At 41.0% G+C, this 15655-nt stretch overlaps 1 protein-coding gene across 5 annotated transcripts; it reads left to right on the top strand.

Annotated features, from left to right (window-relative positions):
* The first annotated feature begins 7546 nt into the window (after window positions 1-7546).
* Window positions 7547-14486, top strand: LOC133913173 (chaperone protein dnaJ 15-like). Of its 5 annotated transcripts, none has more exons than XM_062356271.1 (12): window positions 7547-7808; window positions 7895-8039; window positions 9746-9869; window positions 11198-11280; window positions 11368-11479; window positions 11550-11654; window positions 11769-11819; window positions 12443-12532; window positions 12612-12720; window positions 12796-12944; window positions 13040-13197; window positions 14105-14270. In XM_062356271.1, exons 2-12 carry the CDS (start codon window positions 7909-7911, stop codon window positions 14118-14120), a joined length of 1128 nt encoding a protein of 375 aa, XP_062212255.1. In that variant the 5' UTR covers window positions 7547-7808; window positions 7895-7908; the 3' UTR covers window positions 14121-14270. The 5 variants fall into 5 exon arrangements, with proteins under 5 accessions (XP_062212255.1, XP_062212239.1, XP_062212232.1 ...); XM_062356255.1 differs by having other exon boundaries at window positions 7550-7695; window positions 13040-13093; window positions 14105-14486; XM_062356248.1 differs by having other exon boundaries at window positions 7551-7803; window positions 13040-13093; window positions 14105-14486.
* Window positions 14487-15655: the final 1169 nt, after the last annotated feature.

Below are 15655 nucleotides of genomic sequence, written 5' to 3' on the forward strand. Positions count from 1 at the left end.
TAGAAATTAGTTTTTAAACCGCCTATTCACCCCCCTCTAATCGGTATCCTATATCCTACAAGTGGTATCAGAGCATAGAACTCTTTTTTTAACGAATTTAATCATCTTGGAGTAGGATTATGGCTAGTGACGCTCATGACAATGTGACAATGTGTGGAAGTCACTGTTCTTCGAATTTTCGAACTATGCCTATTGGAAGGGTAGAATGACCGTTTATCTTAATACTATAGGTGGTAGGCTATGTGTCATTCTAGATAAAATTTTGCTATCATTGATCTAAATAATCTTACCGTTAAAGATAGAGAAAATACTCTTGCTAATGCTCAAGCTATGAATGTTTTATGTAGTGCTTTGGATCTCAATGAATTCAGCCACATTTGCAAACTTGAGACCGCTTATAAAATTTGGGAATGGCTCAAGGAGATTCATGAAGGGAAAACCATGATGAAGGATAAAAAAAATTTGTCTACAAAGGGTAAATTGAAAATTTTGTTATGGCATTGCCGAAATGTTCAATCATTTGAACAATATAATAAATGAGCTCAAGAGGCCTGGTATGGATGTATCAGATGTTTATTTTTCTCATAAATTTTGTTATGTTAACAAATAAGAGCATTACCGAAATGTTCAATCGTTTGAACAATATAATAAATGAGCTCAAGGGGCTTAGTATGGATGCATCTGATGTTGATTTCTCTCATAAATGTCTTAGAATTTTACCTAACAAATATGACACTACTGTAACTTTGCTTGTGAGATTAATTTGAAGAATACATCTCCAATGGAGATCTTGAGTGAAATTGTCACTCATGACATTTACAAGAAGTTACAAGAAGATCTTTATGATGATGCTACCAAAGTAAAGAAAAAAATGTTGCATTTAAGACTCAAGCATCAAGAGATAAAAATGAAAGAAAGCGATGATGAAGATTATGATAAGGACATAGTTTAATTTGTGAAGAGATTCAAGAAATTCAGGAAGAAGAAAAGGTATCAATGTGGATATAGTAAAAATGGACAATCATCCAAAAGAACCCGCTTTGAAGAAAGAAGGTGTTTTGAGTGTGGCGAAAAGGGACACATTGCCACAAATTGCAACAACAAAGAAGGAGAGAAATAAACCATGAAGAAGAAGGAAAGTGATGGCAAGAAAGTCTTCAAGAAATTCTACAAGAAGAAGAAATATGGCCAAGCATGCTATGTAGAATGGGATTTAGATGCAAGCTTAAACTCAGACTCTGATGAATAAAGCCATCTAAAAGTGGTCTTACCGGTGTAGCAATCAAGGAGGCACCTTCACTTTTCTTCACACCTTTTTGTCTCATGGCAAAAGGTGACTCTAAGCTATCGTGTAATGAAGATGAATATTCATATGACAAAGCACCTGGCCCAAAGGTTCAGCTCGAGACTTCAAGCGGGCATGAGACTTTAGGTACATAATTCTTCCAAGACTTCACTTGTATATCTTCAACTAGTTCTGGATGTACTAACTTTGTCTTCTTCTAGATAGTAGAGAGCGCTTCTCCTCGGGACCTCCCTCCACACGTATCGCAAAGGGTGAAGGGCTCTTCTTCTCGACGCTTATGCCCCACTGGCAAGGCGGTAGTAATTCGCCCTCTAAAGGCTTTGACTTGTCAAACCTCTTGGGGTGGTATGAGGTACAAGCGTCCCTCTTGCCCTCACAGGGAGAGTTCCCCTAGTGGACATCGAAGCTCGGGTCGCCAACATGTTGCCCTCTATCCTCCTCGAGCATGTCATCGCCAACCAAATGAAGGTACACCTTTGGAACCCATTTTGACTCAGGATCCCATAATGTCTTCTTCTCGCTAATCCCTTTGTTATGTGCAAGATGTGCTTCTGTCACGTTATGCTCAGAGGGCAATCGACCAGGCGAGCACCCAGTTGGAGGAGGCGATATCAAAGGGCTGGTAGCTCGAAGGGGTGGTGGCAAGCCTAAGGGCCACCCTTGAAGAGGAGAAGAAGTGGCACCTTGAAGAGGTTAATGGCTTGAAGGCTGCCCTCGAGTAGGAGAAGGGGGCCTGAAACTAGGATGTCAAGCTTGGGTGGAGTTGCAGCACGACATCAAAGGGGATATAGAAGGGATGTCCACAGAGATGACCGCGTCGCATGAGCTGGGGTTGGGTGCCCATCCCTACCCTTCCACGGCCACAACCTTCGCGGGATGCTCTCATGGCTCTGGGATGTAGTAGGTGCCCTAAAGGTAGGAACCTAGGCCTTTAGGGATTTATGTGCCCAGGCTACTGTGAAGGCCATTGGGTGCTCACACTTTGAGGCATTCTCCCACCCCAGATTTGAGTTCCCAACAAAGACAGTGTCATTAATCGTCGACCACAGGATAAAGAGGGCATGTCATGCCTTCTTCATGAAGTATTGGTTTGTGCGCGGGTGCGACAATGCCATCATGACTGCCCGAAGTTTCTTACGGAGGCAGTGGCACCTCGGGATCAGCCACCCCGATAGGATCGAGTGGTGACTATGGAGGTTCACACGGAGCCTTACAATGGTGTAAAAACTTTATCGTTATTAATGAAAAGTTACATTCGCTTTGTCGTTTATATACTTTCTTTGTATTTTAGAATTTTGGTTTTTGGGTGAAACGTACAGCAGAGCGAGGCCCCCTTCCTTCTTACGGATGAGAGAAAACCATGAATTTAGGTCCTAGGTTGAAGAGTAAACACCCTTCGCTGGATGTGTTCCCATTGGCCTTTGAACAGAATGACCTCTTCGCACCTGGTGCGACTTGGTATAGGTTCATATGCCAAAATCCTTATAGAGGCTTCGAACATTATTGGGCGGAGCATGACGCTATCTAATTTTCTCACAATGTTGACACTAGGGAATTTTTTATGGGCTTTAACAGAGGGAATGAAGGCTCACCCTACATCCGATCATGGAAGACCTCCAGATTCCCAAGGTGGAGCCTATAGAACAACCAGAGCCTTCTGCTCTTGGAACCTTCATGGTGTCCTCGTCTTTGGATTTGCACCAATCTATTGATTGGTCAGGAGAAGGCGTCGACCTTAAGACGACCTTAGCGACGGGTCAAGTATTTAGATGTGGGGTTTTGGGAGCCCTTAGACTTAGTCCCGTGATAGGAGTGGTGAGTCCTTAGACTTCGGAAACAAGGAGTCCTTAGACTTACCCCTTTTTCATCATATACGATCCTTATATGTCAACCTTCAGGAGTCCTTAGATTGTCTTGTATTTGGGGGTGGCGAGTCCCATGACTTCAACCATGGAGGAATCCTTAGATTTTGCTCTTGTCTCATCATAGTCTAGTCCTTAGACGTCAGCCTTGGGGAGTCATTAGACTATCTCGTATTTGGGGTGGTGAGTCCTTGGACTCCGACCGTTGGGGAGTCCTTAGACCTTGCCCCTACATCATCATAGGCTAGTCCTTAGACGTCAGCCTTCGGGAGCCCTTGGGCTTGTTGCATCTTCGGGGCGCCGAGTCCGTAGACTTCGACCATGGAGGAGACCTTAGACATCACACCTTTTTCGTCATAGGCGAGTCCTTGGACTTCAGCCTTCAGATAGACTTAGTCCTACGGTTGGAGTGGCGAGTCCTTGGACTTCGGCCACAAGGGAGTCCTTAGAACTTGCACCTCCTTGTTCATAGGCATGAAGTAATGTGAAATGCGGGTAACATATTTTCTTCATTCATGTGGGGTTACACAAGGAGGCTACCTTGTTAAAAACCTTGGCCCCTAAAGTGGGGTTTCCCTTGCAAGGAAAAGAGTACAACTCCAAAGTAAACTACTTTTACATGTTAAGAAAAATAAACAAACAACGTATCTACACCTATTGTCTAGTGGAGTAGCTAGTTTTAGCAGACAAAGCTTGACATCAAACCCAAAACCTGCAAAAACGCATCCATATTCCACATGTGCAGGAGTGCTTCGCCTTCCAGTGTGATTACGCGGTAGGATCCTGGCCTTTGGGACTTTGTCACAAGGAAAGGTCCATCCCACTTGGCATGGAGTTTCCCAACTGTTATGGTTGAGCATCTAATGAAGTACAAGGTCTCCAGGTGGTATGACTTGTTAATGATTTTCTTATTTGCCCATCGTTTAGTCTCTTGTTGATACTTTGCGAGATTCACCACTGCTAGTAGACGAGCTTCTTCCATTAGGTCCTTCAAAAGGGATTCTTCGCTGGGGGCAGTAAAGAGAGTCCACATAGATTGGGTCTTCGCTTCTTACGGAGTTATAGCTTCATCCTCAATCAATAGGCAAAAATGAGTGAATCCCATTGGTCGGGTGGAAGTTGTGTGGAGGGACCATAGGACCATCGGTAACTCTTTGACCCATTTACCTTTCAGAAGCCCAACCAACATTTTTGCTAACACGATGGATACACTTCTATTGGCCCGCTTGATCATTCCGTTGGACTGCGAGTTATCGACTGATGTGAAGCACAAGTTTACCCTAATGCCTTCGTAGAACTTCTGAAAGAGTGAGGAGTCAAATTGTGTTCCATTGTCCAATGTGACTTTGTGAGGTACTCCAAATCAGCACACAACTGACTGCTAGAAGAAACATTGGATATTTTATGTTGTGATGCAGGCGAGAAGTGTGGCTTCGATCCATTTGGAGAAATACTCCACTCCTACCACCACATATCGGAGGTCCCCTAGTGCATGAGGGAATGGATTGACAATGTCAATTCCCCAATGTGCTAATGGCCACACCAGAGGGATTGGTTGTAGAGGGTTTGGGCGAACGTGCAACTACCTCCCCATCCATTGGCACCCCGAGCAGGTTCAAACCATGGTCTCCACATCCAATGCTGCCATGGGACAATAGAAGCCCTACCGAAACACCTTTGATACCAAGACCCTGGGACCGATGTGAGATCCACAAAGCCTTTAATGCATTTCCTGAAGCAGCTCTTGGCCTTTTGCCTTCAATACACACCGTAGAATTGGCGCACACACTCCCTCTTATATAGCTTGCCCTCAATGACCTAATAGTTTCTCGCCATACATGCTATCCTCCTTGCTTCGGCTTCATCTTCGATGATCCTCTGATCCTGCAGATAGGTTAATAACGGGGTAAGCTAATTCACCTCTGTTATGACTACCACATGTATTGAATGTTCATATTGCTCTATGGACAGAGCTTTGAGGACTTTGAAGAATACCTCTAGGGGTATAAGGGCGTCCTAGGTCGCAGCCTTCGCTAGAGCATCGGCCTCTTGGTTTTCACCTCTTAGTATAGCCTTCAGCGTGAAACCTAGGAAATGTTTTTGCATTCACATCATTGACTGAAAGTACTTGGCAAGCTCTAGATCTTTGGTTTGGAAGGACTTGTCAACCTAGCCCATGATAAGTTGTGAATCAGTTTTTTTATCAAAGCGTGCCTGGCCCCTAAGTCCTTCACCTTCTGAAGACCCAGTGACACTTCTTTGTACTCCATCGTGTTGTTCGTTTTGCAAAAGTGTGGCCTCACTATGTAACACAGCTTCGACCCTCCAGAAGAGATAACCATGGTCGTCGCATATGTGCTGAAAGCTCCCTAAGCTCTGTTAGTGTGTATGGTTCATATAGGGTCAGCTCTGGCTTAGACGGTGTTCCAACACATTGCATCCAATCATCAATGAACTCAGCCAGGACCTAGGATTTGATGGATGTGAACACGACGAAGGTGATGCATAGCGGGGAGATCTCGGTGGCCCACTTTCCTATGCGCCTAGTGGCTTCACGATTTATGAAGATGTCCCTTAGAGGGTATGAAGTTGGAACAATGATCGGGTGAGCTACAAAGTAGTGTTTCAGTTTCCAGGATGCCATGACCACATCATATGCCATTTTCTCAAACTCAGTGTATCATTCCTTTGCACCACTCAAAGCCTTGGAGACGTAATATACCAGAAGTGGTGAAGGCCACCCTTGACTTTCTTTTCCTGAACCAGTACTCCACTGATAGCTGAAGGTGAGGCTGCAATGCACAAAAGAAGGCTGGAGCTAGGCTCAAGATTGGACAAAGGTACTGAGGGCGACAAGATACTCCTTCAAGGCTTCGAAGGTTGTTTGTTGCTCGTTAGCCCACCGGAATGGGTCTGAACATCGGAGGACTCAAAGGAACAGTAAACTCTTCTCTGCATACCAGACAAAGAAACGATTCAACGAAGTCATCCTTCCAATCAGGTGTTGTGTCCATGATGGATCGTATTTTCTCCGAGTTGGCTACAATTTCCTCCACGATACTAGAAATCCTAACAAACGGCCTGAACGGATCCCGAAGGTGCACTTCTCTAGGTTTAGGCATAGCCCTAGTACCCAAAGGTTATGGAAAGTCTCCTTTAGGTCTATCAGTTAATCTCCCTTGCATTGGCTATGAACAAAGATATCATCAACGTAGGCTGTGACATTGCAATCCAGTTGTAGCTTGAGGACTTTGCTAACTAGGCGCACGAAGGTTGCCCCAGCATTACGTAGGCCAAATGGCATCCAAACATAGAAATAGGTTCCAGAGGGTGTTATGAGACTCGCCTTCACTTCATATTCTTTGGCCATTCATACTTGATGGTACCCGAAGTACGCATCAAGGAAGCTCATCATTTCGGATCTTGCGGTGGCATCGAGTAGCTGATCTATTCGACCCAAAGGGAAGTCATCCTTTAGAAATGCCTTGTTTAGATCAGTAAAATCCACACACATGCGCCAATTCTCTATGCTATTTTTTACCAGCACTGGGTTCGCCAACCATTCTAGGTGCATGACTTCATGTATCACTCTAGCCTTGAGGAGCTTTCTCACCTCAATTTTAGTAGCTTCATAGTATTCTAGGGACATTTTACAGAGCTTCTGCTTCTTGGGCTTTGCTCCTGATGCGACATTGAGGTGATGCTCAATCAACTCACGATTGAGGCTCGATAAGTCTTGGGGTGACTAAGTGAAGATGTCTTCATTGGTACGGTGGGTGGCCAACAAATCAGCTTCGGTCCTTAGCACCAGCTCTGCACTAATATGAATGCACTTTTCTTGGTTTTTCGAGCGTAGCGGGACTCCCTTAGTGTCATCCTCTAGCTTGGCCTTTGGTGCCCGGTGACAAGGTTCCTTCCAATCAGCTTCAGACAAAGTATCAATATTATATTGCCCTGGAATCAGTCTCAAGTCAATGATGATTACCCATATGGGCCATGCATATTCATGCATCAATTGCCATGGTGAACGAATAGCATCATAGCCCACCATAATTTTTAGAGGTAGCATACCGGCTCTAAGATTATATTTGATAGGACTTCAGCTCTCAGTTTTATCTCAAATCTAAAGTTTATGCACTAAAATAAAATTATTTAAAATTTATTTTTGTCTAAAATAAAAACAAAATAGCTCGTATAAACAGATTGAATATACCTACAACTCTAGCTTTATAAATTTATAAAACTAAAAATACCTAACTCCAACAATTCTTAGAGCTATATTCCTACCAAAAAAATCTAAAATTTATTGGAGCCGAAGCTCTACGGAGACAGGCCCAGGGCTTCACCCTGTCATGACTCTTTTTCGGGCACAAGTTCAAGCAAGGCACTCCTAGTTCAAAAGTGGACTTCAGATCGACCAAGAAGCAAGAAACTCCCGTTCCGTGACGCAATAAAGAAACCTTTCAAAAGAGCCCTCGCCCCTCAAAGCTGCGCGACCTCGACTCGCCAAGCAGCACCGAATCCAAGGTCAGGTGAAGGCCCAAAGAAGATCAGAATTCTTTTCTCAAAATCCCTTTGCAAGCTCCATCTCGTGCTCCTCAGGAGGCGGCGAGGTCAGGCCGCGCCCGCGGCGAGGTGAGGTGAGACGCATTCCCCCCTAACTCGTGTCAATTTGACCAGATGTCGAGCGTTTTGGCTTTTGACAACTTGGTGGTCCATCTGTTAGGGTTGTGTTGCGGGATGGTGTCGTCGGGAAGGATGGAAGGGCCGTCGGCGCGGGCGATGCGGCGGGATCCCTACGAGGTGCTCTGCGTGCCCATGGACTCCTCCGACCAGGAGATCAAGTCCGCCTACCGCAAGCTCGCACTCAAGTCCGTGCTTCCCTCCCTCGTCGTCGCTTTTGTTCGTACTGCTCTGCTGTTTTGATTTACGCCGTGGAAGAGAGAAAAACGGATGCTGCTCCTTTAGTTAATTACTACTGACTAGTTTTGTAGAATGTGTTACCTGGGTTAGTTGGCTGCGGGGGAACTCACGTGGCTTGTGTGTATGCCAGTACTATCGAGACGGTAGGTGGTTCAGTTTATACTAAAGATTATTTGTACCTGGAAACGGACTCGTGAGCAATTAATGAATGAATTAGCTCCGGTTTGGTAATCTGTCGAGTAGGCAAGTCAATGCTATGGTGCTGTTCAGTGCGATAGGTGGAAAAAAAAATACCATTGTATCATTATCACTAAGCTCTTTTCATCCAGCCATTAGAAATGCTGAAATGAAGTTACATCATTGTGGAAATAATACTCATGGGAGGTGTACTCAAGTGATGATAATGTAGTTCCCATTTGCTTCTCGATAAGAAAGCAATGGAAAACATAGGAACTGTAATATTTTCAAGTCAATGCAATGAACTGTGTTCAGGCTTCAGAAGCATATGCTTCATAGGATTTAATGATGGCATTTGTTATTGTATTGAATAAGATCTCTATCGTTCGAAAGATCTCTCTTAAACCCTTTTAGTTTGTTTGAGTCGGAAACTGCTGCGCTGCTTTCAATCGAACAGTGCAGATCCAAACAAAAAACATTGGATAACATTATGCTTTCCTTTTTCTTGCTAAATGAATATTACTGAAAAATTGTGTGTACTAGTATAGCTTATGTTTTTTTAATCATTATTGAATTGAAAGCAAGAGCATTAGTGTGACATACAGTGCAACGGAAATTAGTACAAATTTCTTGTTTCTATCCTAGGTTCTATATCTTGGTAGCAGGTACTTGCTCGTAACCAAACTATGTAGAGGGTATATGGTAATGGACATTGTTACCGTTGCCTTTTTCATTAAATTTTGGATATATATATGTGCTCAGATACATTCCAGACAATAGCAATATTTATACAAACGACAAAGTTACTAGGAAAAGCTATAGGTAACAGCAGGGTAGGAACTTCTATTTTCAGATTACTTTAGAAATCGACATAGCACTAAAGCCTCTCAACCAAATCTTCATGCACACTTATGCTGCGTCTCTACCACATCATGTGCGTGCATTCTGTGACTCTCTTTTCACATGAGAAAGGAGAATGGCTGCGGTGAATACTAATGGGCTGGAGTGGACAGAAGTATCTAACCACGTTTTAAATGGCCCGTTAACCCGGTTACCCAAGTAAATGCCAGATCTGTTAAAGAAGTTAACTACTTGGTGTTTTGCGTACTTGTAACAGGTGACATGGTCTGTTATGAGTGCTCGGGTGAGTAGACATATTTTTGAAACATTGTTTCTGTCAGATATAAGGTAAGTATTAGTGTTCATGGTAATAATGTATTTTGCGCATTGCCTGCAAGATTTTTAATGCTACTATCCTTTTGTGGCTCACATTCTTTGAGTTATGAGTTATTTCCATAGCACCTTAAATGTATCATTCTAGATACTATCATCCCATTACACCCATCTTATTAGCAAATTAGCTATGCTATTTGCATAATGCTTTCAGAATTATGCTTGTTATGCCTGCACCATGCAATGTTGATGAATCCCTACCCCATTCTAGAATAATCATCATAGTTCCTATTATTGTTGACAGGTACCACCCTGACAAAAATGCTAGCAACCCAGACGCATCAGAGCTCTTCAAAGAAGTTGCATATTCTTATAGCATCTTGTCTGATCCTGAGAAACGGAGGCAATATGACACTGCTGGTTTTGAGGTGCTGTTCTCATGTTGTTGAATCTACCATACTATACTAGTTTTTTTTAATCATTGTATACTTTGTTTTTACTGTTCATTAACCCCAATGTGTCAAAGTGATAACATTTACTTAACCCAACATTGTTCGTTAGATGTACTCCAACATCTTAGGGTACCGGAATTCTTTAATACTTTTATATATTTTGAGTTTCAGTAATAGTTTTTTAGGGGAAGTTTTCTTTTGTATAAACTTATGAAAATGTGTTTTTTTGGGGATTGGAGTCTTAATGCTTCTTTGTGTAACTTAATTTATTTTTTTGAATATTAGCTCAACTGTTTATTTGTGGATGTCTATTTTTACTTGACAAAATGCTAGCACATGGAGATTTGGATGTTGTCTATGTAGGTGTAATTATTATGTTAGTAACGAGAAATGTCAGCTTCAGTTCATGGCAATTGAACTGTGGTCTCTAATAAATCCTACCTTTCACTGGATTGTGAAATTTTACATTTTACTGGAGGCGTTGGGTTAACAGAAGTGGGAAGCAAAGCCTAGCCGCCATCGTTCACTAGCTGCCATAGGTGTAGCTGTTGGTGGCCGGGTTAGTCTGGGAAAGAAAACCCTGCTGCTAGTATTTTAGAATTGTAGATTTCACCAAGGGGAGGAGGACAGGAGTCAGGTCAATTGGGCAACAGGGGAATCTGGTAGATCTAGAGGGAAAGGAGATGGAAACAAGATGAGGAATGAGAGAGGGAGGGAGGGAGATCAATGGTCAGCCATATCCTTGTGAAAAAAAAAAAACGTTTACTGTTGGGATGGTCTTGTACTCTTGTTTGATTTGGGAGTACTGAGTTACTTGAATATCACATGTTTTTCTATAATTGTCTTAATAAAACTTTATCACTATATTTAAATTTAATCGGTCGCCTAATTGTCGACTGAGAAGCGAGTTGTCTTGCCAGTGTCCCATGACAACCTTGCACAGCACAACAATGGCAAATTGGTACTAAGGCAGCTTGGTACCATCTACCTGACCAGATACCTTTTTCTATAAGATAATAATTGTACTAGGTCGCTCAGAGACTGAGGTTTTTCTTAAAGTAGTAATTTAGGGAAGCATAATTAAATTTAAGTAAGTTTTGGCACCTTGATGAAGGACTGCAAACTTGAAAATTGACATTGGTGCTTATTATTTTGCTGGCATGCAAATTTTATACGTGATTGCTATGTTACATTTATTCAGCAGTGGAATGGATCCCTTGTAGAAATTGTTGAAAATGAGAACAAGGTATGAGACCCTTGTTACATTTTGTGTGTGTGTGTGCGTGCGTGTGCGCGTGTGTCAGGCATTAGAAAATGAAGGGATGGATATGGAGATTGATTTGTCCAATCTTGGAACTGTCAACACAATGTTTGCAGCACTTTTTAGGTAATCATAGAATCAGTTTGAATTATTTTGTAGAACTAATAGAAGATTCACAATTGCCTACTTTCTAATAATTTTTACCACTTTAAGCAAGCTTGGTGTTCCTATCAAGACCACAGTATCTCCTACCGTTCTGGAAGACGCTATGAATGGGACAGTTACAGTAAGACCACTCCCAGTTGGAACATCAGCTACGGGAAAGGTTCCAATACTACAATTCTTGTGACAATATTAATAATGTGGTTGCTATCTTATAACTTGTTTATTTATAGGTTGATAAGCAATGTGCTCATTTTTTTGGTGTAACAATAAGTGAAGAACAAGCTCAGTCAGGAATAGTAGTCAGAGTGACTTCACCTGCACAAAGTAAATTTAAGGTATGAGGTTGATTTTTCTTTCTTCATTAAGTTCACATGCTCTGGTACTAGAGCGTTGCTGTGTTGCTTTCTTTTGTGTCTTCTTCAATTTTTTAATTTGTTCAATATATACAGCTTCTTCACTTCGAACAAGAAGTTAATGGAGGTTATGGACTCGCCCTGCTGGTAATTTTTAATTTGACTATTACGTTGTTAATATGCTTTTGTAGATTGTCAGTATTTTTCAATAGGATAGCATCCACCATAGATTGTATCGGCTTCATGCATAATTCCCATTTTATGGACTTACGCTTTTCCTGTATGAATGCTCTATTAATGAAGGTCTCTATATCTCTAGCAAGTTAGCTCTGGTGAAAGAAATCTTTAATGCAGCTTTAGAGAACTTAAAATTGCTGTCATCATTATCATCACTAATTTTTATTTGCTTATATGTGTTCAAGAAAGTGCTACGCAACCTGTGATCTTCATGCCAACTAATCCTGTCATTAAATTACCACCAGGCACATTGTTTATGTTCCTCTAGATGTGTTAAAGTGTTATGTCAACTTGATGAACACGATTACTGTGTTTTTCTAGTGCTACTCCTAATTTTGCATTGGTATTTCTAAGATCACGGTGAAGTTATGTAGTATGAATGGATACTGGAGTAACTGGTATTTGTTCAATTAGTCTGCAACTCTGTTTTGTATTTTCTTATGGTACATTTCAGATAAGAATTTCAATTTAGAGAAGATATACATTCAGAGGTCTAGTTTAATATTATCTTCAGTTTTCCCTTTGACCTTCAGGAAGATAGTCAGAAGACTGGCAAGATGACATCTGCAGGCATGTATTTCTTGCATTTTCAGGTGTACCGAATGGACTCAACAGTGAATGCGGTATGTATATTCTATTGTGTACCTTCAGTTAATATGCACATTGTAACTGATGTTGAGGATTTTTTTCTTATTACTACAGTTGGCAATGGCCAAAGATCCAGAGGCTGCCTTCTTTAAAAGATTGGAAGGTCTCCAACCCTGCGAAGTGTCGGCTCTCAAACCTGGAACACATATATTTGCTGTATATGGTCTGCATTCTTACCACCTCTCTTTGTATTGATGACATTCCATTGCATTGAGCCATCCTAATTGATTTTTTGCAGGTGACAATTTTTTCAAGCCAGCTAGCTATATAATTGAAGCAATGTGTGCAAAGAGTTACAAAAACACAACAGAGAGGCTAAAGGAAATAGAGTCTAAAATTCTAGCGAAGAGAAATGATCTGCGTCAATTTGAATCCGAGTACAGAAAAGTCGGTCACTAAATTTTTCTTATGTAAAAACTAATATAGTTTTTGGTGTGTTTCTGCATTTGGAGAAAGCTTTGATCGAGCAATATGGCTTGCAGGCTTTGGCACGGTTTCAAGAAGTCACCAACAGATATACGCAAGAGAGAGAAGCGGTATGCATATATCCCCATGATATGGATATTGTGTTGCCAAGTATGAGGCGTCCTACTGTTTTGTCACCATTTTATGGATACTGTGGTAGCCTTTGTGTTGACAGGTTGGAACTTGAAATGTAAATATGATTCTTGTAGGTATTATGTTATTTCACTCTTCAAAAATTATGAAACTTAATGTTATATATGGTACCATGATTTTGGATAGTTTCTGCTGCAGCTATTTTTAATCACGATTTGAAGATTGTATAGGTATAATTACAACTATATTTATGTACTGACAATGTGTCTGTTTGAACTGACTACATGCAGTAACCTATTGACTAAATAAATTCGAAGTAGCCACAACATGCATCTTACACTTGTTATAGGCTTATAGCCAGCTGCTGCAAAGGCACATCTTTCTACAGCAAAGTTTATAATCTGGGTGTTTTTGACGGTCATGTTTTTTTTTTTCATTTGGATATTTCTTGTCATGCTGTGCTAGTTTTGCAATTTGAATATATGCAAGAAAAAAAATGTGATTTCATGTTGTGCTTCTCATTCTCATTGTTGCTGTACTTGCAAGTGACTTGGTCCCATGATGTTTTCAAATCCAGCCATAATGCAAATAATATTTGATTTCCAGCAGTGTTGGTTTTTATGAAATGTTCATATGTCCACTTAGATTCATATAAGTTAAAATGAGGCCTGCATGGTCAATCAGGCATGCTTGCACATGACGAATAGGAGCACATGAATTTTTAAATACTAATTATTTAGAGTTAACTTGTTTAATCTTATTAGATGTGCGGTTACTCATGAACTTGAATTAATCTAGTAATACTGTGGCTGTTTAATATTTCAGTATAGACATCAATGTACACCTTGAACAAGAAGGCCATCCCACTGACATTGAATATGAACATTTGTCAAAACATATTGCTAAAGAGTGGCAAATAATGTCCTTTTTCTGGCATTCAATCTGAACAATTGTTAGAACATGTTGCTAAATAGTTGCATCCTTTGCAGGTTGATGATATGTTGAGAGAGAGGGATAATATCCATTGCTCATTCACAACCGAACGAAGTATGGTAAACCCTGTTGGTACTGGAGGTAGCAGCAGTAGTAGATATACCACTGAGCACAGCATTCATGAGAGTCCCGAGAATGGTAGCGTAGATGGCAGAGATAAATCTGGTAAAAAGAAGTGGTTTAGTCTAAACTTTAATAGATCAGACAAGGAAGCCTGAGGAATCTTTTACCAGGGGCGGCATGTGCTTTCACTTTGTTGTACATTTCAGAAATCCTATTGTATTCATGCCTTATGAGCTGTTTCGTTACCATTGGGAGTTTTGTAGCATATATAGGAGTTTTGGGTACATCATTTTAATGCCATGTATTATCTTTTAACTTGCTCCCTCCATTACCCTATGCCTCTCTCGTTCTTTTGCAAAGTTTGCATTGGTGGATGTCCGAATTTGTGTATCCGCTTGCCAAGTTAATTTATTGCATACTTTCGAAGGTGAATACCGGTTGTAGCATTTACTTTGTGTACATCTTATATTACTGTGTCTGACAAACATCTCTGGGATTGAAAAAATTACTATAGAAGAAGCTGCCTTTGGCTTGGCCTGTAATTTTGGCGCTGCAACCTGGGCAGTGTCATCTGTGCATCTATGTTTCATCAGATTTTTTTTAAACAATATTATGTAAATGGGAAATTGCAACTTAGGTTCGTGAATTTTGGAAATCACAAGAATAGAAACCTGTCACTTGAAATTCTGATTAGATGACAAGTGCTTTTTTATTTTTTGCGACTTGCTCTTTCCCTCCGAAGAATGCAGATCAGGTGATGTGGAATGCCACCACGACACAATCGAGTTGGTGCCAACCTGGCAAAACCACTCCTAATACGGTGTCAAAACAGTTCGGAAACAATCAAAAAATGCTTAAACCATTTTCAGTTTCACATATTCTCTCAAGAGTGGAGTCGAAAATGATAATGCCATAAATAAGTACGACGCCGATACTATGGGAATATTAAAAATGATGTTATCAGATAGAACATACTGATATTGATTAGGAATTCATAATTTAAAATGGAAAACACTGAATCACAACGCCAATCGCTAGCACCATACAAGTTTTATATCACACATCTTATAAGTCAAACGACATGATATAATGAGGATGTCATGTTGTGGATATGCACACTACAAATAATCGTCTAGAATCGATTGTTGCTGCACAATTGTAAAGTCCTATGACACGAGTTCGTGCATGTCAATTAAATCATGAGGTGAGCTTATTCCTCTGTGTTTATAACCATACTTATGAGGATGAGATGCTACTAAATAATTCTTGTGATATCTTGTTACACAGAAATATGAGAGAAGACAGTTCGAGTCGGACCCTTATCGGAGATTGTCAGAGCTTATTAGGAGCTTGTCAGACTACAAGTTTAGTTCCTACTCATTCTCCTATAGTGGGAAGGTCGGAATCTCGAGTAGGGACTAGCTAGTTGGGTTCCAAGGCAATTACTATTCGGATTCCAAATTCGTCTTGGATTCAATAAATAG

Source organism: Phragmites australis, chromosome 1 (assembly GCF_958298935.1).
Source record: "Phragmites australis chromosome 1, lpPhrAust1.1, whole genome shotgun sequence".
In the NCBI taxonomy this organism is placed as follows: domain Eukaryota; kingdom Viridiplantae; phylum Streptophyta; class Magnoliopsida; order Poales; family Poaceae; genus Phragmites; species Phragmites australis.